The 24,252-nt window shown below is 43.2% G+C and overlaps 1 protein-coding gene across 43 annotated transcripts in view; it reads right to left on the reverse strand.

The window, feature by feature from the left end:
• Positions 1 to 24,252, reverse strand: part of RIMS2 (regulating synaptic membrane exocytosis 2) — an 814,155-nt gene that overhangs the window by 672,014 nt on the left and 117,889 nt on the right. For 37 of the 43 annotated variants that reach the window (XM_075582507.1, XM_075582506.1, XM_075582513.1 and 34 more), the window contains 2 exons: positions 4,901 to 5,111; positions 511 to 522 (listed from right to left, as the gene is read on the reverse strand). In XM_075582507.1, the coding sequence (XP_075438622.1) occupies positions 511 to 522; positions 4,901 to 5,111 (223 nt within the window). The remainder of the gene's footprint in view (positions 1 to 510; positions 523 to 4,900; positions 5,112 to 24,252) is intronic. The other 6 variants (XM_075582509.1, XM_075582543.1, XM_075582545.1 and 3 more) reach the window with 1 other exon arrangement.

A 24,252-nucleotide genomic window follows, 5' to 3' on the forward strand; every position in this document is an offset into this window, starting at 1 on the left:
CACACAGCATGCTGTGGACCAGTGTGCAGTGAGGACTGTTATGATATTACAATGAGGCATGTTCACTATAATGGACTGTGCTATTTTTTTTACCCCCTAATAGAAAAAGAAAATCCTGCTACAACTCACTTGTTTCTGAATAATCAACAAACAAGCATGAATGCATCCGAGATGTGAAAAAGTGTAGCTGTGTGTGGCTTGCTATGAAAAGAGCTATTACTGTACATCCTTAATTGTACCCAACTGATTGCCTATCTTATTTTTTTACAATTGTCAAATGTAAAATACATGACAAAGAAAGAAAAAAACAGAACACGAGTTTATATGCACAAACTATGCATGCTCATATATAAATGAAAAAATGACATCACGTTTTCATGCATGATCTTAAAAATGCTTCGGAAACGAAATATTTCAGATATCCCAAACAATTATTAAAAATATGTCCCTAGTAATACTCATTGACTAAAATAGTGAAAGATATAAGAAGAAGAAAAAAAAGATTCTAACCACTTTGTCCTCCTGAAGTAATATCCGTGAAAGCAAGAGATGAAGCGGAGGGAAGACAAGACAAAAAGAGAAGAGGACACGGTTATTTAGCAGGAAGGAAGTACAGAAGGAGTTATTATTACTTTGAAACTGTCATGCAACACAGCTAGTTTACAGCTGGGAGATGAAACATTTGCATTTTCAGAGATGCTTACATAGCTTAACTTGCAAGAAGGGTTATTACCTATATACCTGTCAAAAGAAAGGGCTGACCATGCATAGAGATCTCTTGATCAACCACATACTGTACTACTGGTACAGTATGTCAAAATGTATGGAACATCTGACAACACGGTTCTGAGTTAGTTAGGTTTACACTGATTTCGAGGCTGAATTATTGTGGTCCAGTTAATCGATCCGGCATTAACGCCCATCCAATTGAACGTCAATTGAAGAGTTTTTAATACTTAATATTATAGAGTATAGATGTTTCAAAACCTCACAGGTCTCTTCTTCAACTAGGCACTTGCTCAGGAACAGCTTTTTCGATTTTCTTTTGTCATTTCAGCAAAACCTGTGCCCTTTGCCGTCAATCTGGATGGATTTTTTCTCTCCCTCAATTAAAATACAATCCAATTGTAGCAGAATCACTACCATTATTGAACATGCTAACATCCTAACATGGAACGTCAGATTTAACATAGGGGTTGTTCACCATTCACTATTGGTAATTATATATTTATGTCAGAACTAGCCTAATTTCCACACTTGTTCAAGTCAACAATCAATATTGCCTTTCAAATTGACAAATCAAATTAAACTTTAAAAGAGACTTCCTTGTGACTTAAACCAACGAGTTGAATGTTGTTTGTTTAAACTTTCCCGAGAGAGTTAACATTTAAAGACCTGGAAGGATCTACACGTGTAATTGAGTCATCGTCTGAAATCCAGTTAAAGGATCCAGTTAAAGGAACAGCAGCAGCTAAGGTGCAAGGATAGAAGAAGAGATATCGCCTCTTTTCCGCCTACAAATGAACATGTTGATTTGTAAAATAAAGCGGAATATGTCTATACCCGTGAGTGTCAGGCCATATATTCATTCTCAAGAAGCTTCCAATGAGATTGGGAATCATATATTTTCCATTTAGAATAAAAGATTATTGCCTTCAAAGTAGAAATTTGGGGGGCTCTCGCCATCAAAATCTCCTGGCTGCAAAACCAGGGAGTGAAAAAAAAAAATCAGTAGACCAATTAGAGAAAGAAATTCAGTAGATATATCAGAGAATTAAATCCAACTACAAACATTAGGTGAATCTGGTGCTGTTGTGCCCTAGTTTACAGCCAGGATTCTGTAATACATAAGCCACAAAGTTAGTAAGGTGGGGTTGTTGACGGTGGCTGGTTGTCACATGGACCATAGATGATACTATAAAGTCCCTGGCAGCTTTCTCAATTATTTGCTCCATGTGAATCAGCCATTTAATACCCCTGGTTTCAATCTTTTCCTATTTCTACTTTTAAAAGGGTATTTATGATGTTATTGAATTAAATATTCACTTTAAAGGTAAATACGAAGATGGGTCTGCGTTAGTATTATGTCCTGATATTAGCTACTATTTGTCTATTGATATAAAGGAACTTCTGTTCCATGCTGTCGTGGTGGGAAACTTGGAATATACAAAATAGTTTTGTGAATTAGGAGCGATGGGGGTATTTAGCACTTGGACAGTTTTATATGGAGTTTCAGAGTCGGGATTGTCCACGCTCTCTGATGATTCAACTTCTACATCAGATGTGAGTGCTGTCTGTCATATTTTGACACATTTAAAAAGGTAAAACATGAAGAATACATTATATTTCTAGATCTACTAATGGTTCATGAAAGCAAGGTCTCCTTTACCCTTCCTGCTAAAAACTGAAGGCCATATATAACATTTACTACGCAGTGCTACTTAATACGACAATGTTGGCACCATTGGTGACTGGGCTGTAACGTGTCAGGCACCATGCAAGGGGTCTTATGGAGTAATCCCACTTAGTAAATACCGTGTAACCCCAAATCTTTGCTAAAATGCTGAACGCTACATTTTATTTCATGGAAACAATGTTCTTAGAAAAAAAAGCTTTTTACCAAAAGTATTATCCTACAATAAATTGTGGCATTACAAACCAACGATCATTTCCCTTTAAACTTTTAGCCTGTGCAGCTTTTCACACACAACGTTTTTCTTTCATTAGTCCAAAGTCTGACTTATTTTTGGTTTACAGAGCATTGCCATGAAGACTGCGCTCTTTACAAGATGTGAATATCATAAAGCCAATAATCCTTAAATGTGTGACATGGCTCCAAAGAAATAGCTTGTATTAAGTTTGATCTGGATAACATTTACATAACAGATGCCAGACTAACTGCAATTTAGGTGCCAAGTACAGGGCTGTGTACGTCAGAGAGAACTGCTAATTTGTTGAACCTTGTGATTTGGGAGATATATAATATAGCGGCTAATTGAATTAAACTCCAAACTACGTATTATGTACAGTAAATCCCCATTTAGACATTATTCAGAGGACTATATTTAGTATATTGTTTTTTCTTTGTGACCCTGTGTTCATTCATGATTTCTCATTAGGCAAAGTGATACTGACTCTTAAATCTACATCCGGAGCTTTGGCGTTTGTTCTTTCATAAAGTTTGCCTTTCATTCAATTTCAGCTGAGTAATATCAGCAGAGCATCGCCAAGCCTGAAATGTTCATTTTGTTCTTTAGCTCCCTCTACTGCGGGGGTGCTCAATTGCAGTCCTCAAGCCTCTCCCCTTCCCCCCCCCCCCCCCAGCAGGTCAGGTATTCAGGATATCCCTGCTTCAGCACAGGTGGCTTTGACTGAGCCTCTTATTGAGCCACCTGTGCTGAAGCAGGGATATCCTGAAAACCTGACCTGTTGGGGGGGGGACGGGGACGTTGAGGACTGGGGTTGAGTATCCCTGCTCTACTGCTGTTCCTTGGAAAGGTAATTTCACCATGCAGAATTTGTTTTTCTTTTGCTGTTCCAGGATGGTGAAGAGGCAAGTGGGAAAAGGTAGTGGCGTGAAGCAGCTGCACAGTAGCTGTTAGTAGGATTCTATAATCCTATCTGGTGTCACCATTCAACAGTACAAGTTTCATATAATCAAAAGTGCACGATTATGCTCAGTCTTTCTTTACGTTACAGCATGTCACTTTCTTTTTCAGTGGCCAAAACATAAAATGCAGATTTCAGGACACTGGCAAATAGAGATGCACCAAGTTGCCCAATTTGGTTTGCTCGAAAAAGTTAGAAATCGGGCGAAACGTTCATTAGGACCTTGTAGCTAAATTTGACAAAGTTGAAGCCCAAATCCACAATTTGGATTGACATTTTCAAGCGAATATCCGTGTGTTGGAGACTTTTACGAAGGCAAACTGATTGCAAACTTTTTTTTTAATGAGAAAAAAACTGTAAATTGCACTTGGTTTGCAAACTTAGGTGAAACGTTTGCACATCTCTACAGGCAAAATGAATAACACTGGTCAATGCCACACAGCAAAAATGAAGCAGGCACACAGACTTAAGCAAAATAATTTAATGTGCCATGTATCCGACGTTTTGAGCCCTTACCTTGTTAAAGGCGGTATTGCACTGCCGAAACGTCGGATACATGGCCCATTCAATCATTTTGCTTAAGTCCGTGTGCCTGCTTCATTTTTGTTCACTGGCTACTACTGTGACCTTAGGATCTCCCTGGAAACAGTGCACCGGCAGCTAAGTACCCCCTACTCTGTACCCCTACTCTAATTTATTTGAGTGCATGCATTACCTGGTGACTTAATGCCACACAAACACATCCCTAAAGTGAGTGAAATAAACCAACAGGAAAAGGCTGTAGCCACATATGTTGCTTCTCATACTGTAACGCCTGGAATGGGAGAGGTTATGCTCTTTCCGAGCTCCCCCTCTCTGAATTTGGCATTGAGGTAACAGAGAGAAGTTGTCAGGAAGAAGTATGGGTTTCCTTACCCCACTTTGCATCGTTGAGTCACTGCGGGTTTAACTTATACTACATAATATTGAATATTATAGAGTAATTAAATCATCAATATCCCCAAAATATTAATAGGACTTTCTAAATATTAACAAGTGGGGTTTCTTACAATGCATCTGATCTCAGACGCGCTATTAGAGAGGGTTGGGGTTCCTAACAATGCATCTGATCTCAGACGCGCTATTAGAGAGGGTTCGGGCTCCGCAGAATTTTACAAGATAATTATAGGGTTCCTTACCCCCCAAAAAAGATTGAAAACCACTGGGCTAACAACATCTTGTTTTGTTCTACAATGTGTTTTAAGTCTGTCCACTGTGATGTTTTAGGAAATCATGTAAACTGGTTCCGTACCTTGTTTGAGCGTAAAGACACCCGCCCACCACAACGTGCGCAGAATTTAGTTTGGCAATATGAACAGTTATGGCCGCAGCCATCCGCAAATTTTGTTTTGTGGCAAATTCCACAGGTGGGGGCTTCGCCCTTCTGCTCCTGCTGCTGCTGTGTTTCGTCGCCCATCTTCTTCACCTGCTCTTTGTACATTTCGAACTGCTGGTGCAACTTCCTGCCAAGGGAAAAAGAGACATGGATGAGTTCGCCGTCGGCCTTCGGCGGCCTGATATCAAATACGTCGGGAAATCACGCGACGTAAATGAAAAGCAGAATGTTTGGCAGGGAAGTACATTAACACAGTAGCAAGTCATCGTAAAGCAGGCGTGGGCCAACTCAAGCGACACCAGCAGGCCAGGTTTTAAGGAGATCCCTGCTTCAGCACAGGTGGCTCAGTCTTTGACTGCAGATGCTGACTACTTTAATTAGTCCCTTTTTTTTTTTTAAATAGAAGGGGATTCTGTGGGAGCCTAAGAAGCGAATAAAGATCCTTAGAATTACCATACACTAACAGGTAGGGAGACCCAAAGAGTCATAGACACCACACAATTTTCATGTAATAGAGTTATATTAGAAGAAAATAATTAAGTGCATTCACTGGATTTGTGTAACTGCCTCGGGTGCTCAGTGATCATCCCCCACTGGGGAGACCTATAATACAGGACTCATCCTGCATTACACATCTTCATATCAAAAAAAATTAATAATAATTTTAATCCACACAGATCGACCTTGACAAAGGTCAGTGTATTTGACCAAAACGTCAATCTATGTGGATTACAATTTTTTTATTTTTTTTATGAACACCTCTGGAGTTCCTTCTTGTTTCGGAGGATGTGCCCTATAGAGTTATATGATACATATTTAAAACCTATGTCAATACTGTATGTGACCCAATGGCAGCATGGTTCCTATGTTAGGGAATATATTCTGTTAAAATATTAGGAATAATACATAATATGTGATGTGAACAAATAATTAAAAGTCATGGAGCCACTGATGGGAGCCATCTGTGCTGAAGCAGGGATATCCTGAAAACCTGTCCTGTTGGTAGCCCTTGAGGACGGGAGTTGGCCCACTCCTGTTGCAAAGCATTTGAAGCCAGCAACGCAAGTTGCATGTCTCGGCTTTTTATAATGTAACGACTATAACATATATTTACCAGGTGAACTGAAACCAAAATTGTCTTGCGCTTATATGTCCATTTATTTATTTTAAAATGTTACTAAAAAGGTACTTTTTTGGGACGCTATTTAAATCCTTTCAGTGCCACATGCACCGCGTTGCTGCCCCACCTGGCTCTGAAAGGGTTACACCAAACAAATCAAGTCAAACAGTGCATGCAACTAAGTCAGCAAAAATAAAACAGGTGTTCAACCGGGTATATTGTTCACGCTTGCAGCAAAATAAATAATTAACAGATCAACATGTGTTTATTTTCAGCTGGCCGAAACCAGCTTATCAGGAATAGAACTAGCCGGAGGCACCTACAGTTGATCAGGTTTTGCACCCTGGAAGGAAGCCACATGTGGGACACAGCTGGTTCTAGGTTTTTATGCATCTACCGTCAGTTAATTACGGTTGAGGAATCAAGTATGTATGTATGTATGTCTTTATTTATATAGCGCCATTAATGTACATAGTGCTTCACAGCAGTAATCCACGTGACAATCATATAAATAACAAATAATATAAATAACAGATCATGGGAAGAAGTGCTTCAGACTTAAAAAATAACATTTAGGAAGAGGAGTCCCTGCTCCGAAGAGCATACAATCTAATTGGTAGATAAGAAGGACGTACAGAGACAGTAGGAGGGCGTTCTGGTAAGTGCGTCTGCTTGGGGCCAAGGTTTATGTATCAGGTGTATAGTATTAGCTGCGGAGCTACTCATATGCTTCTTTAAGCAAGTGTGTTTTAAGGTGGGTCTTACAGGTGGATAGAGAGGGTGCTAGTCGGGTATTGAGGGGAAGGGCATTCCAGAGGTGGGGGGCAGTCAGTGAGAAAGATTTAAGGCGGGAGAGGGCTTTCGCTACAAGGGGGGTAGAGAGAAGATATACTTGATCAGAACGCAAGAGTGGGGATGGTGCATAGCGAGAAATTAGGGCTGAGATGTAAGGAGGGGCAGAAGAGTGTAAAGCTTTAAAGTGAGGAGGAAAATTGAGTGCGCGATGCGGGATTCGATAGGAAGCCAAGAGAGGGATTTCAGCAGGGGAGACGCAGAGACTGATTTAGGAAAGAGCAGAGTGATTCTGGCAGCAGCATTTAGGATAGATTGCAGGGGAGACAGGTGAGAGGCAGGAAGGCCGGACAGCAGGAGGTTACAGTAATCGAGCCAGTGTCAGAGTTTTAGCAGTGGAGTAAAAGAGGAAAGGGTGTATCTTTCTAATATAGCGGAGGAAAAAGAGACAGGTTTTAGATATGTTTTGAATGTGAGAGAGGAGTCGAGTGTGACCCCTAGGCAGCGTGCTTGGGCTACTGGGTGTATGACAGAACTTCCAACAGTAATGTGGAAGGAGGTAGCAGGGCCAGGTTTGGGATGAAATATGAGGAGCTCTGTTTTTGACATGTTGAGTTTAAGTCAGCGGAGGGCAATGGTGGAGGATGATATTGCAGATAGACATTCAGAAACTTTGGTCTGTACAGCAGGTGTAAGGTCAGGGGTTGAAAAGTAAATTTGTGTGTCATCAGCATAGAGGTGATATTTGAACCCAAGGGATGTGATTAGGTCACCTAGAGAGAGTTTGTACAGAGAAAAGAGGAGAGGTCCCAGGACAGAGCCCTGGGGTACCCCCACAGAGAGATCGATAGAGGAGGAGGTGTTATACAGAAAAGACACTGAAAGTACGATGGGTGAGGTAAAAGGAGATCCAGGATAGAGCTTTGTTACGAGTACCAAGAGTATGGAGAATGTGAAGGTGGAGGGGGTGGTCCACGGTATCAAATGCTGCAGAGAGGTCAAGTAATATGAGCAGAGTGTAATGACCTCTGTCTTTGGCAGCATGGAGGTCATTAGTTATTATAGTGAGGGCTGTTTCAGTGGCTTGAGCAGTGCGGAAGCCAGATTGTAGAGGGTTTAGGAGAGAATAGGTGGTGAGAAAATGGAGCAGGCGAGAGAATACAAGAAATTCAAGGAGTTTAGAGGCAAAAGGCAGGAGGGAGACAGGTCGATAGTTAGAAAGACAGGTAGGATCAAGCTTGCTGTTTTTGAGTAATGGTAGGACGTTTGCACGTTTCAAGGAGGAGGGAAAGGGTACCAGAGTAGAGGGAGGAGTTAAAAATGTGTGTGATTGTAGGGATTATAGTAGGAGCCCAAGGTTTTAGGAGATAGGAGGGGCTACTGAAGGGTTAACCTTTTGATTTAATACTGACTAACCTTAAGACACGCTCCACAAATGAAGCATCCCAATAGCCTGCACTCATGGCTATTTGTCTCACACCCACAGTCACTCCTACCACCCATTGTGGCCAAGCACTGCCATCTACAGCACTTATTCCCTCACCTGCTGTCTCTGTAAGTCTCCCATCATACCACTTAGATTGTAAGATCTTCAGGACAGGGATTTCCTTTCCTATTGTCTGATTTTTGCTGCGCTTATTGTATTATTATAATAATCCCCCATACTGTATTCTTTGTGAAGCGCTGAGTACACTTTTGGTGCTATATAAATAACGATATACATACATACATACATACATATTGTACAGAACAGTTTGTCACCAGTCTATGACCTAACACTCTTCCCCTCCCCCTTCATCTCTCTTTCTGTCCCATGCTAATTCCCTTCCCAAAGCCAAGATGCTAAATAATCCATGACTTTGCTCCCCAGGTAAAAGGCCATCATTAATATGTGGCTTCCTATGTGGTGTTTGATGTATAATTGACAAGTATATTCTGTTTACTGGTCAGTGCATTTAGATCCTTCCGGAGAATGAGATTAAATGCAACTTCAAAAGAAGGTGGTGACACCTGGCTACACCTCTCTTATATTGCTGCTAAGTATTTTCAGCACTTCCTCCTTTAAAATACACAAACTAATTAGGCATCACCTTTAATCACCCATTAATTATCAGTAGAGCCAGTAACACATACTGTAACATAATGCCATGTCTTTGGCTCCAGGTGGCTCAAAGAGTTATTGCTTTTGTATTATAAATGGGAGCTATTAATGGAACTAGTTTATAAAAAGACAATTGCGCCTGGAGAATCCCGATCTACTTAAACTTTGCCATAGATATATTAAACATTTTCTTCCCCAATGAGCTGTCAAAACAGCTCATATAACGCTTGATTCTCTCATGCCCAATAAATGGTAACGTCCATTTTGAATGTTAATTAATTCCATCATAGACTACAACTGTATTGAAAGTTGGGAAATACAATAAAACTAATCAGACGCTAACACAAAAGCATATTCCCCTGTTCATCATTAAATTTCCCATCATCGTCTTCACTGTGCTAATCCTGTAGTTGCTAATATATCAAGCAACTTTGTATGAAAGTGCATTATTGAACCATAAGCGGTGAGTGCAGAGCATGCTGCAATTCTTCATGTCAGGGCTCTCAAACTTTCCAAGGGGATCCGATCCCCAAAAAGACTATTACAAATAAAAGGGCCGTTATAATATAATTGTAAATACATTTAAAGATTTTAAAAGGACTACACTTCAATAATTGGCAAGCATTTGTAACACCTGTACTATATACATTTATATTACCATAGCTTAGACGAAGATTTTAGTGTGAAAGATGTCGGTTAGCTGCCTAAGCAACCACAATGAGATTGGCATATGCCGACAGTCCAAGGGCCACCCCAAGGCTCTTCACAGGCTACATTTGGCCCATGTTTATCTAGTTGAAGAGCCCTGCTTCATATCACTGTACTGTACAAGCACCTGCACAGTGTATAAAACACATTCTAATCTTCAGAAAAAAGGGTGGTGTGATTAGCGCTAAAAGACTAAAGTAAAATGCATAAAAAATAATATAACAATAAACAATATGAAGGGTGTGTAATAATGCACCCAAACCTATTAAATATAGGGCAAGGCAAACTCCTGTAGTGCTCTGCTCCAATGCAATTACTCTCTTCCAACTGGGCATTGGAGCAGAGCACTACAGGAGTTTGTTCAGATACACAAGCGGGAGAAGGGAGTTTCGGACATTCGTCCCGCCCCCAGTGACGCACTTCCGGTAACGGAGTGGCAGCTGGCACCAGGAGAACCGGAGACCAACTTATGGTGATGCACATCCGGACGCAGAACCTAGGAAGTGATCGGAGCTTCACCTGATCGCCACGAGTCTACCGGTAGCTGCTGCCGGAGTTCCATCCTCGTGTATCCCTGCTTGTTTATATTGGATGTCTTGTAAGTAGGATTCCGGTTTTACAAACCGGATCCGATATCTGCTCCAGGCGTTTTTTAGTTGTTCATTAAATATACTCCTTTATTATTTGTCAGCCTACTTGTCATTGTTTTATGTTTGTCTTGTCTTGTAAGTCTTATCTGTTTGCATTTAACATTGTTGCACTATGATTGTTTTTCTTTTCTCTTTTGCATCACGCATGTAAATCCCTGCTGTGGAGCCTGAAGTTAAAGATTGGACTCTCCTCTATTGGACATTGTCACAACACATTCTAATCTTGTCTAAAAGTAAGAAGGTGCAGGCTCCATGGTAAGAAGGTGCAGGCTCCATGGTAAGAAGGTGCAGGCTCCATGGTAAGAAGGTGCAGGCTCCATGAGACTCAGAGAAATGTAAATTAGCATGCCTGGTCGGATATTTAGAAATGCAAAAGCAAAGCATTCAACTTGTACAAGAGACTCCCCCACTCCCCCCAATTAAAAATACTGTACAAATTCCGATAAATGTTCAGGCACTTTTTTAAAATGATTCCTTGGAGGTGTACAGTATGTCTCCTCCTTTCAGGACAGAGTTCCTTATCAATTCTCCAATTAGCATAAAGGTATTATACACCTCATTGTCAGTCTACACTCCGCCCTCCTCTGAAGAGTAGGTGAGGGTAAACCCAGCTAACAAAACACAGAACCCCAGCAAGCTCTTTTTGGGAACCCCTGAGCCCCCACAATATATATATATATATTTATATATATATATATGCAAATATAACTGTATGCTCATCTGCATGTCTTAGGCAGGTCTGCAACCCCACCTTTCCCCATTATCACCCAGCATACAGCACTTCCACTGCAGCAAGGGATTCTGGGAAATGACATGCAAATGAGCACACAGTGTCACTTTTTGCCTCAATAACCATTTTTAACATGGTTCCCTATAGGCTTAAGCTTGCTGCATGGTCACAGCTTTGAGCACAGCCAGGGTTAAGGTGCATACCCAGAAAACCACCCACAGACAGCCGTTTCGACCTTGATGGGTCTCATCAGTGTGGGGTTGATTTTACTGGGAATGCAAGAGAGGCTATGGGATAGGCTAAACCATAATACTGAGTTAAGTTATGGTGAGTAAAAAAAATGACAAAAACCCTCCACAGGAAAGCAAATATGCAAATATAACTGTATGCTCATCTGCATGTCTTAGGCAGGTCTGCAACCCCGCCTTTCCCCATTATCACCCAGCATACAGCACTTCCACTGCAGCAAGGGATTCTGGGAAATGACATGCAAATGAGCACACAGTGTCACTTTTTGCCTCAATAACCATTTTTAACATGGTTCCCTATAGGCTTAAGCTTGCTGCATGGTCACAGCGTTGAGCACAGCCAGGGTTAAGGTGCACCCACAGTTTACCTTTATAATAAAGGAACTTTGTTACTGGCTTTGGCCGTTTTTTGATTGCACTAAATGACAAAGGAGCATATGCTTCATTTATTTAACCCCTTCAGGGCACTTTCACATACTTTACAAAGTTTAGTCCACAAGACAATGTGAAATTGCATATATTCAGTGTAGGTGCCTGCTAAACGGAGTTTACCTTGACGAGGTTGGCAGGCAGTAATCATGTTTTTACCAAGAGATGCAACCAAACGACTCCTTTATTACACAGAATTCGTTTCTAAATGTAAAAATGTAAAAATGTCACAAGTAGATTTTAGCCCAATTGGTAGGAGTGCAGGAATTGTGTATTATTTTCCATAAATGTAAGGACAATCCTTTTACCAGCAGCATACTTCATAAAGGGAGTGTACAGTAATTTTTTTTTATTGCAGCGTATTGAAACATACCAATTCCAAGGGAAGCCATGTTTTTATCATTACTATAGTGTTGTAAAAATGTACATTTCTGATCAATTTCAAAAAGGGATTAGGAAATGAGATTCTTAATGGAATGTTAAATCAATCTATAACCAAGCCAATAACAATTACACATGTTTACAGATTTCAAACAAGGAAGCCAACACTTCAAAGAATATCAAGCACCAGGCGCTTCGATAAGATATTGAAAGAGATCTATCAATGTAAAGAAATAAAAGAATAGTTTGCTTACATGCACTGCCCCATGTTCTATGTGTCTCTGTCAAATGTATGGAAATGTTTCTTATATCTGATGCAGATTGTTAAAGCATATGTGCATCAATACGATCCACACAATGATAAGTAATTAGCTACAGTAAATTGCCGATCGATCCGTTCTCCTGTGATAAATCAGTGAAAATTCAGCACGGGGGTTCACTAAATGGCTGGCAGTGCAGCAGAAGAGGACCCAAGATGCAATGTTCTGTGGGGAAGATCATGTGAACAGACAGTCACTAGATACACTTGGTGCACTGCTAGAGATTGGGCAGGGCTCAAAAAGGGGTGTGCCAGAGCCTGTTTCAGAAGAGGAAGGGGATGTGACTTTGTAAATTGTTGCTATAGAAACAAAACATGCTTGTTACATTATAGTACATTAAAAATGTAATTCAGAGTTGCTTGTTTTTTAAATGCTACAAGTATTTTCTCATAGTACAGAACTGATTTATAAAAGAAAATGCACACATGAAGGATATTGCTTGGTCTGCAGCTTTAACTAGTTTAACCATCACAGACCTGATGGAGTTTCTTGACCCTAGTAAAGGGTCAACAAAATGACATACACAGATGTACAGTAATGTTGAAACATTCCATTATTATATTTGTAACTCTTTCTAGTGACATTTCCAAATCACAAGCTAATGCTTGTAAAAATTGGTGGTAAATGCATTTACGCATTTATTATAAGAGATGCAAGGTGAAAAGTATGCTCTATGCATCATTGTTTACATCTCCCCCACATTTTCTACTATCCTTGTTAGCTGCTAATAGCGGACTTCAAAGGCTCCCTGTGCTCCCTACATTTGCTATCCATGGCTAAAAATACAGCTTTGTTGAGCTGATCCTAAAACAGGAGTTTACTGTTTTTAAAACCTGATCAAAACAAACACGCGTAGAATAAATTATAGGCTAAAACTTTAGAGCAGTGGTTCCCAACCTTTTTTTCTATTGCAAACCCACTGCTAGAAACTATTTGTTCTGTGAGTCTCTAGATGTGGGGCACTGTGCATAGTGTATCACGCCAGTGAGACAATTTAGTGAACTATTTAGTGTCACTTCAGTGAAACAATCTCCCTTTATCCTCCTCTCTCTCTCCCCCATCATTTTCCCTATCCCCCATCCTCTTCCCTCTCTCCCCACATCCTCCTCCCTCTCTGTCCCCCCATCCTCCTCAATCTCTCTCCCCCATCCACCTCCCTTTCTCCCCCCATCCTCCACCCACCCTCCCCCATCCTCCTCCCTCTACCCCCCCATGCTCCTCCCTCTCTCACCCCCATCCTTTTCTCTACCCCCCATCCTCTTCCCTCTCTCCCCATCGTCCTCCCTCTCTCTCCCCCAACCACCTCCCTCTCTCTCCCATCCTCCTCCTTCTACCCCCCCATGCTCCTCCCTCTCTCTCCCCTATCTTTTTCCCTACCTCCCCATCCTCTTCACTCTCTCCCCCATCCACCTCCCTCCCTCTCCTCCCATCCACCTCCCTCTCTCCCCCATCCTCCTCCCTCTCTCTCTCCCCCCATCGACCTCCCTCTCTCCCCCCATCCACCTCCCTCTCTCCCCCCCATCCTCCTCCCCTCTCCCCCATTATCCCTCCCCCCATCCTCCTCCCTCTCTCCCCCCATCCTCCTCCCTCTCTCCCCCCCATCCTCCTCCCCTCTCCCCCATCCTCCTCCCTCTCTCCCCCCATCCTCCTCCCTCTCTCCTCCCATCCTCCTCCATCTTTCCCCCCATCCTCCTCCCTCTCTCTCCCCCATCCACCTCCCTCTCTCTCACCCCCATCCACCTCCCTCTCTCCCCCCATCCTCCTCCCTCTCTCTCCCACCATCCACCTCCCTCTCTCCCCCCTCCTCCTCCCTCTCACCCACCTCTCCCCCATCCTCCTTCCTCTCTCCCCCATCCTCCTCCCTCTCTCCGCCCATCCTCCTCCCTCTCCCCCCCACCCTCCTCCCTCTCTCCCCCACCCTCCTCCCTCTCTCCCCCCACCCTCCTCCCTCTCTCCCCCCACCCTCCTCCCTCTCTCCCCCATCCTCCTCCCTCTCTCCCCCATCCTCCTCCCTCTCTCCCCCATCCTCCTCCCTCTCTTCCGCATCCTCCTCCCTCTCTCCCCGAACCACCTTCCTCTCTCCTCCCATCCACGTCCCCCCTCCCCCAATCTTCCTCCCTCTCCCCCCATCCTCCTCCCTCCCCCCCATCCTCCTCCCTCTCCCCCCCCATCCTCCTCCCTCTCCCCCCCTATCCTCCTCCCTCTCTTCCCCCATCCTCCTCCCTCTCTTCCCCATCCTCCTCCCTCTCTCCCCGAACCACCTTCCTCTCTCCTCCCATCCACCTCCCTCTCTCCCCCCATCTTCCTCCATCTCCCCCCCATCCTCCTCCCTCTCCCCCCCATCCTCCTCCCTCTCCCCCCCTATCCTCCTCCCTCTCTTCCCCCATCCTCCTCCCTCTCTTCCCCATCCTCCTCCCTTTCTCCCCGAACCACCTTCCTCTCTCTCCTCCCATCCTCCTCCCTCTCCCCCCATTCTCCTCCCTCTCCCTCCCATCCTCCTCCCTCTCTCCCCCCACCCTCCTCCCTCTCTCCCCCATCCTCCTCCCCTTGTGACAATGTGACACACGCTGCCTGTGTCCCCATGAATGATGGGGCGCAATGTTCCGATGCCCGGCGGTTATTTACACCATCACTGGATCCACCTCGGATCCATGTTCAATCTGTGATTCCCTTGTTTTTAACTTATTGACACCATGTGAGTATTGAATTATTACTTGTTTTTTTTATATTGATAAAGCATTACCAGCCTGCACTATCGGTTCCTTCACCTTGTATTTGCAAAAGTTCTCCCTTGAAAGACTGCCAGAGACCATCATATTGCCACTGATTTGGGAATCCTTAAAAGAATGGGGAATATGTGAGTACAGTATATCCCCATCTGGTGTATGTACATCAGGCCTGCACAACTTGTAAAGTGAGAAGGGCCGAACTGCTCCAAAGAAAACTGATTCGGGCCGCACAAGCAGTCCAGGCGGCCCGCGGGCCGTATGTTGTGCAGGCCCGATGGACATCCTAATGGTGAATTTCAGACATATTGCACTACTGTGTGTTGTATTATCTTTTTGGGTACTACATCGGCGCTCCCCACGACCTGGAAATCTACCCTGGATAAGGGCGCTACATAAAATAAATAAATTGCGCCATCCGATTGGATGGCCATTTAAATGTCCAGGGAGAACACTGATAACTACAGTACACCAGTATGTATCTCATGGATACAAGTACCACTGTGGACCATAGCTTCAGAAGAGTGGGACCCCCGGTTCAACTTCAAAATTAAAAAAAATAAAATAAATATTGGTGAAATTGATGGGATTCCCACTATCCCATCAATTTCACCTATCTTTTTTTTTTGCAACCAAATTTCTGTCAGAGGGGCCAGAAATTCAATTAACCGCTGGCCCTCCTCTCAGTCAATGGATTCAGATATGCTGAGTTCATATTACCGACGCGTTCATTTCCTTTGAGAAATCTCTTTTCATTTGTAGTTGCAGATGTTTCACTAATGTGGAGGTTTCAAAAAAAATGTGGATGCAATTGACAATTGTGCACAGTGGAAAACCATAATGCTATATTTATTACGCAGCAAACACTTAACACCAATTCTAATTGTCTAAACGTCTCATTTATAGGAAGCCACCTGCTGCAGAAGTCAGCAGAATTCAGAGTAAATGCCATTCAGTGTTTCCAAAGCCTCGAACAAGTGACATAAATTGCAATGTTGCAGTAGAATTGAACGGTTACAGGGAAATGATTTTGTGTGTTTTTTTTTTTATATTGTTTTACCTAATAATCTGTAAAGAAAAAAAAAATATTGCTGGGATTCTTCTGTATTTTTCATTTTACTGTCTGAGTTAAAAAAATAAAATAAATAAAAGTTGTGCCTATCCAAAGTAAAATATTGGTTCAGTTATCCTGTCCCAGTAGCACTCCTTTTGACACTTATATACAGTACATATATATATATTGTGGTAATTTGGGGGGGTTTCTGAGAGCTTGCTGGGTATCTGTGTGTTCAGTTATCCTGACCTGATATCATTTAAAAATGACACTTGTCAAGGCTGCAAGTTCATCTGATATCAAGGGATACACGCCAGGGTATGTACAACTGTGTGTGAATTTTGCCTTTGGAATTAGGTCTCCCAATGAACCAATGATGCTACAGTAAGCTGTAGTCCAGGGTTGGGCAACTCTAGTCCTGAAGGGCTACCAGGTCAGGTTTTAAGGATATTCCCACCACCAAGGTTTCACCCGGAGACTACGGGTTTTGGCCACATATCTGTGGGCTACGGCTTTACCTAGTAAACCTCCGAGGGGGGCAGCGGCGGGCATCCTCACTGTCCTCCCGGCATCTCCCCCAGCAACTACTGCCAGTATGGCTGCGCAGCGTCAAATGGTGCCGCGGTACCACGACAATGGGAACGCTACGTGCCGCCATGATGTAACGGGACGCCTAGGCGCCCAAGGCATCCCATTGTCATGGCGACTGGACGCCGCATGACGTCGTGATATCACGTAGCATCCCGTTATCATGGCAACGCTGCGCCATTTGACGCCGCGCAGCCATATTGACGGGGGTTGCTGGGGGGAGATGTCCGGAGGATGCCGGGAGACGCAGCTGAAGGTAAGTGCCACATTTAAAAAAAAACATCTCCGGGTTGGCCTTGCTTCAGCACAGTTTGCTTAATCAGTCTCTGCGTACAGGTGGCTCAATCAGAAGCTTAGTCTCTGATTGAGCCACCTGTTGCTGAAGCAGAGATAACCTTAAAACCTGACCTGTTGGTGGCACTTGAGGACTGGACTTGGCTACCCCTGACCTAGGTCATACAGGTCAATCAATACTCGAGAGGAATGCGAAACCAAGAAATACATAACGCTGGCACAGCGATCCACTCTGCTTTTTATTCATCTATATTTTTATTTTGGAATTGTGCAGTCAATCTGCTCCTGTCTTTACTGATACCCCCCTATTTCCATTTCCAATCAAATTTTCCTGCTAGGAATTTAACATGGCCAGTCGCATAGTATTCATTTATGGTAAGAAACGGAAGTATTGATAAGTACCAATGAAAGTCATAGAAAACACCACAAAAATAATGTTTCAGAAGTAAAGAACAGGCGAAAACAGCTCATTACAGCGCACACTATTGAGTCTGTTAATGCAGGGGAGCGCAAACTTTTGCAGCTACGCCCCCCTGCTTTCCCCCCGCTGGTGCTCGCACCCCCTCCCTTACCTGATGCGGCGTCAAATGACGCAGCGGGGTCATGTGACGTGACGTCACGGGACCCGCAGCGTCATTTGCCGCGTTGCCATGGACACGAGTGTAGTATAGTGTATAGTATTTCTTAGAAACCACCATTACTATAAAGAACAACCAACTACAGACTTCTGTATACCGCAAACCTACAGACAGAGCCAGCTATTTGAGAGTCAACAGCTTCCACCCGACACACACTAAGCATGCAACCATCTACAGTCAAGCCATAACATACAACCGATATGCTCCGACACAGCAGACAGAGGCCAGCGGATTACAGACTTGAGATCGGATTTCATAAACCGTGGATATAACCACTGAATTGTAGACCAGCAAATCCACAAAGCCACCAGAATACCAATAAGTGATCTCCTTGAATTCAGACAGATAGAGACAAGCGACAGGGTACCTTTGGTGGTCACATATAACCCACACCTAGAAGCCCTATGCAAGATCGCCAGGGAACTACAACCCATTCTCCAGGAAGATACAAGACTGCAACAGGTCTTCCCTGAAAGACCCTTATTATCATACAGACAACCTCATAATCTCAAGTAACTGATAGTGAGGAGTAAAGTATTCAAAAGTACAACTGAATGCGGGACAAGATAATGCCAGGACGCAAGATGCAAAACCTGCACAATGCTCCACGCAGCGGGCACAATACAAATACCACACAGGAATCTGGAATACAAAATCAGAGGAAGGTTCACCTGTTCCTCCAGCAATGTTGTGTACCTCATCATGTGCATGAAATGCCCAGGGGGCTGCTACTACATAGGTGAGACAGGACAGGGGCTAAACAAGAGAATGAATCTGCATCGCTATAACATCACACGTGGAACAAGAGACAGTCCTGTTGGCAAACATTTCTCTGACTCTGGCCATAAGATGAACGATCTGAAGGTGGCCATACTCAAAGGTAATCTTAGAACACCGAAAGAGAGACGGTTGCATGAATACAAATTTATGCAACTGTTCGGGACACTTAGCGGTGGCCTTAACCGAGACCGCAGCTTCATGAGTCACTACCCTGACACAAGAGACCTCTCTTCCCATGAGTGCTAAAGGCCATGTCTATACATACTGAGCTATATGAATGCACACACAGCTGCCTCTTACACATTCATATGTAATTACAATGTAATTCTATCCCTATATACCAATAGGGACCACATAGTATCTACACACTAATAGTAATGCAACACCCTCTTACATTTCTACACCTACACCCACACCATTGGTATACACTCCCACACAAAGCTTTTGTAAAGCGCTGTATACACTGTGGGCACTTTATACATTTATATTTACACACACACACACACACACACACACACACACACACACACACACACACACACACACACACACACACACACACACACACACACACACACACACACACACACACACACACACACACATACACACACACACACACACACACACACACACACACACACATACACACACACACACACACACACACACACACACACACACACTCTTACACTAACATTCAGGAACCATTTAACACCTTAAGTCATAAATCGCATACTGCACGGGGGGGAGGGATAGGTTTCAGTCAGATACATTCCAGGATGCACTGTTTCTAAGTAAAAATTCTTCCTTGCTTTATCCATTGTAACACCGCCGGAAGAAGAGATAAGTGTATCTCGAATGCTCGCACAAATAAAAGCATTTCGTTAGCCACAGAACGGTGTCGTCTATTCGTTTTATATATATAGATATAGATCTATCTAACTATATATATATATATATATAACAGGACAGGCACTCCAATGTGTATCAGGTAACAATGTGTTCTCTATGTTTTGGCTCCCAACTCAAGAACTCCATTGGGAGCTGAAACGTAGAGAATAAACTTCACCTGTTACACAATGGGGTACCTGTCCTGTTTTTATTTAACCTTTTACTGCTTTGCTGACACTTGGACAGTATGCACCCTTAAAACTCTACATTGACTATCATGTGTGTGGCCTGTCTCTGGACTTTATATCCGAAGTTCGAGAAAGGACTGGGAAGGTCTGCAACGTTGCGCCTGATACGTGTGATTGCCATATGTGGTGAATAAATCTTTATTTTGCTTATACTTGGAGAGTGCTGCGGATTTTCGATATTTTACATTTCCTGGACTTGGTGGTGTACCCTGTCCTTCCGCCTGCACCCCTACTGCTGACATGTATATCTTCAATTTAATATACTGGTTCTATAGTGTGCATCCGGCATCTACTAGTAATATATATATACTGTATATATATATATATATATATATATATATATATATATATATATACACAGTGGTTGACAAATCACCAAAAAATCTACTCGCCACACAAAAAAATCTACTCGCCACCTACTACCAAACGTGTGCTGCTTGGGCCAATATTTACTCGCCCGGGGGTTAAATCCACTCGCCCGGGGCGAGCAAATGTATAGGTTTGTCGAACACTGTATATATATATATATATATATCACTGTTTCACCCCCTCCCACCCCCCCAGTGGGAGATACACAGATTCTGCTACCTTGTATGTGGTGCGAGTACCTGTTAGGGTCAGGAGAGCTGAGTTTGATATGTGATGGTAGAAGATCAGGACAGGCTCAGGTTCTTCTCTGAGCTTCTTCTCAGTGTGCTTAGTGCCTCCTGTAGTAGTGGGCTCCAGGGTTTTCGGAGATCAGCCCCCACTATTGCATGCTTTTCCCCTCCTGCCCAGGGACTGACGCTGAGACAGGAGTATGATGAACAAGGGTTTTTATTTGGCAATCACTGAAGATGTTCTCCATACAGCGGCGCAGGGTATCAGAGGCTCCAGGCCTCTGGATGATGCTTGCCGCAGATATTACAGGGCATCTGTTGGTATAATCAGATGTTCCCCTAGCCCCAGGGGCTGGAGGTGGGCACGCTCATCCCGCGATGGGAGAGACTCATAGCCCTACTACTCTCTTCCTCATCCAGAACAGGAATGATTAAATTTGGCACTGCCCCTCTTCAGGAAGCAGAAGGGGCAGGCTCATGGTCTATACTATCCCTGAAAGGCGTACACAGGCCATGAGTCACCACCTTACTTCGGTCAATCAGAAAGGAGCATGAAGGGGGCATCACAAGCCCACAGAATGAACCTCTTACAGCCTGCATCTAGCAGTACTTACTGCTATGCAACTTAACTCTGGCTGTGGGAAATCTGGTAACCACAGGATGCGGCAATGCAGAGCACAGCAGGACAACAGGACTCCACAGGACAGCAGTGGTGAGGTAAAATGATTCTTTATTTAACACGTCATGGTGCAGACAGGGATGGGTGCAAAAGTCTCCTTCTCTTACACGTACCTGACCGCTGCTGTCCTGTGGAGTCCTGTTGTCCTGCTGTGCTCTGCATTGCCGCATCCGGTGGTTACCAGATTTCCTACTCAACCCTGCAGAAGCACGCACACCAGAAGAAAAACGGGCATGGTTCACGTGAGTCATTGCACTTTATTTATGCACTGGGAGGTATACTACAGGTGTTTATAGGCGCTTCTAGACATGGTCCTCATTGGGAGTCATGTGGTGGGGCTCATATATCTCCACTCACAACACTCACCAGGACTTTATATATATGTCTTGATTATACGCCCACCTGTATACCCCAGTACTCACCTGTGCATAACCCCAACCGTTTACTGTTCATCTTCAATCAAGAAAATTGTTACCTACTACAGTACATATCCATTACCTTGGGTCATTAAGAGCACTATTACAGAACTATGTTCTCTAACCCTGGCTGTGCTCAAAGCTGTGACCATGCAGCAAGCTTAAATCTACAGGGAACCATGTTAATGGGTTTGAAGCAAAAAGTGACACTGTGTGCTCATTTGCATGTCATTTCCCAGAATCCCTTGCTGCAGTGGAAGTGCTGTGTGCTGAGTGATAATGGTGAAAGGCGGGGTTGCAGACCTGCTAAGACATGCAGATGAGCATACAGTAATATATCCATTTGCTATTTGCTGTGGAGGGTTTTTGTCACTTTTTTTACCCACCATAATTTAACTAAGTATATATATATGAACAAAAAACAAACAGAAGCGCAAGCTCCATAGCATGTAACTGTTTAAACAAAAGAGTACATTTATTAAAAAACTGCAGCCCAAAGGAAATCCACTTACAGGATTAAAAAAGCAACCATACGTGGGAGAGAAATCTCTGTGTGTAGTCATCTGCGGGGGTGAGAGGGTCCCAGGTGGGCAAGGTATAACTGCACAGCTTGTAGCCACCACCAACTCCTGTCGCCATTAGTGCAATCAGTGCCTCCACGTCCTCTGCTCCTGCATAGGATAGTTGCCAGCGCTTGAAAATGCAGCTAGTAAGATCGCAGGGACGCCCAGGACTCAGTGTAGACACACCCACAGCGCGATGACGTCACCAACCCTACGCATTACGTCACACAAAGGCAACTTCGTCGAAGTGCATTTCCTTTGGGCTGCAGTTTTTTAATAAATGTACTCTTTTGTTTAAACAGTTACATGCTATGGAGCTTGCACTTCTGTTTGTTTTTTGTTCTTAGATTCGTAGTGGTTGGCTATACCACTTTTATCTGAAGCTGCAAAGACGCTCCCTGGATCATCAATTGGGACCTTTATCTCTGTATTTTTCAAGTGGAACATTTATTTTGGACTTTGTTTTTTTCACTATATATATATATATATATATATATATATATATATATATATATATATATATATATATATATATATATATATATATATGGGAAATGTGTACGTCAAATGTAGAAATATAAATAATGACGGTAACGTACTTTACCATTCCTGCTTTATAGTGTGGTTTTTTTTCTCGTTTGATTCTATTTTACTTCTTGCCAACAAGTGTCTCCTCTCCTCTCTGCCGTTGAGTGCTTTGGCACCAGTTACCTTTGTAAGTATCACCTCTGTGGGCATTTTTGTTTATTCTTATCAAGTGATGTGGGAAGCAACAGCTGAAGTCAATCAATTGGAACAGGCAGTATCATGTATGACAACAGACACTTATCCTTCTAGCCTTTTTTTTTTTTTTCCTATTAAAAAGGAAAGTCACAAGGTTGCGAAACGCACCATCCAGCGGTAAAAGGATACAACATCCTTAATAATGTAAACCCTTCATGAATGTTGTAGTCTGCACTTCTCCTAATCTCAAAATACTGATGTCAGAGGGTGTTGAGTTACTGTGCCAAGCCAGACTGACACTTTGTTAATGCTACCAGGGGTATTCAACTCCAGTCCTCAAGCCCCCTCAACAGGTCAGGTTTTCAGAATATTCCAGCTTCAGCACAGGTGGCTCAATCTTTGACTGAGCCTCTGATTGAGCTACCGGTGCGAAATCAGGGACTGATTGAGCCACCTATCTTGAAGCAGGGAAATCCTGAAAACCTGGCCTGTTAGGGGAGCTTGAGGACTACAGTTGAGAAGCCCTGGTATATACAATACTGCACCTTTTTTTTCTGTGTTTTTTTTTAAATCCTCTCTATCATCAACACTCATACAAGTTTTGTTTTCAAATACAAAATCTTAATAATCCAGTTTTTCTGGCATTTATAGGATATGTCACATCACATGTTACACTGTGGTGGCTCGTGCAATTAAAGTCATTTGGGTGACTTGCCAGAAGCATTAGCTCTCGTAGTGAGGATATTCCGAAGTGGAATCATATTCCGAAGTGAGCTTTTGAAGTGGCTATTTTTAGGTGTCTGTTTTGAAAGTGAGCCATGCTGGGCCTGTGTTATAATGCACAGAAAAGTGTGCATTCACACGTAGTAATTCAGAAAAATATATGCTTCTTATGGCTGCATTAAAACTAAGGTCACGTTTTAAGGCTATCCCTGCTTCAGCACAGGTGGCTCAGCCTTCCACTGATTGAGCCACCTGTGCTGAAGAAGGGATATCCTTAAAACCTGAGCTGTTGGTGACCCTTCAGGACTGGAGTTGCCCCCCCTCGGGCTAGCATGTTAGTTTTGATGCAGCCATAAGCAGAGTAGTCCACCCCTGTACTAGTCCACAACGTATCTGACAAGTGTCACAAAGCATTATATTACCACTGACGTGACAGAATTGTTGACATTAAAGGGTTTTTCAAACAGAAAAAAAATGAAAAAAGTGCTCAAAGCAGCAATTCGGGTTAACGTTAAAAAAAAAGATATATATATATTTTTTGTATTACAGGTTTCAAGCAGGGGGTCTCTGGAGCTGAACCTCTGCTTCCAGACATACCTCAGTAGGGGGTGCCATTATCTCTGTGAAGTTTAATGGTCCAGGTCACGCGGGCCAATAGGAAGCCGCACCGGATGACATCACAGCTTCCCATTGGCCTGTGTGATGCGGGACATTTAAAAGCCGACATTAGATTAGATTGGATCACAGTTTCTCTGCTTGCAGGGGATCCTGCACCACAACGGAAATATCTCTGGAAGCAGGGGGTACTCAGAGCTGAAATTAATGGGATTCAGCTCCGGAACCCCTCTGCTTCAAACATGTAAT

This window comes from Ascaphus truei, chromosome 2, assembly GCF_040206685.1.
Source record: "Ascaphus truei isolate aAscTru1 chromosome 2, aAscTru1.hap1, whole genome shotgun sequence".
Taxonomy (NCBI): Eukaryota; Metazoa; Chordata; class Amphibia; order Anura; family Ascaphidae; genus Ascaphus; species Ascaphus truei.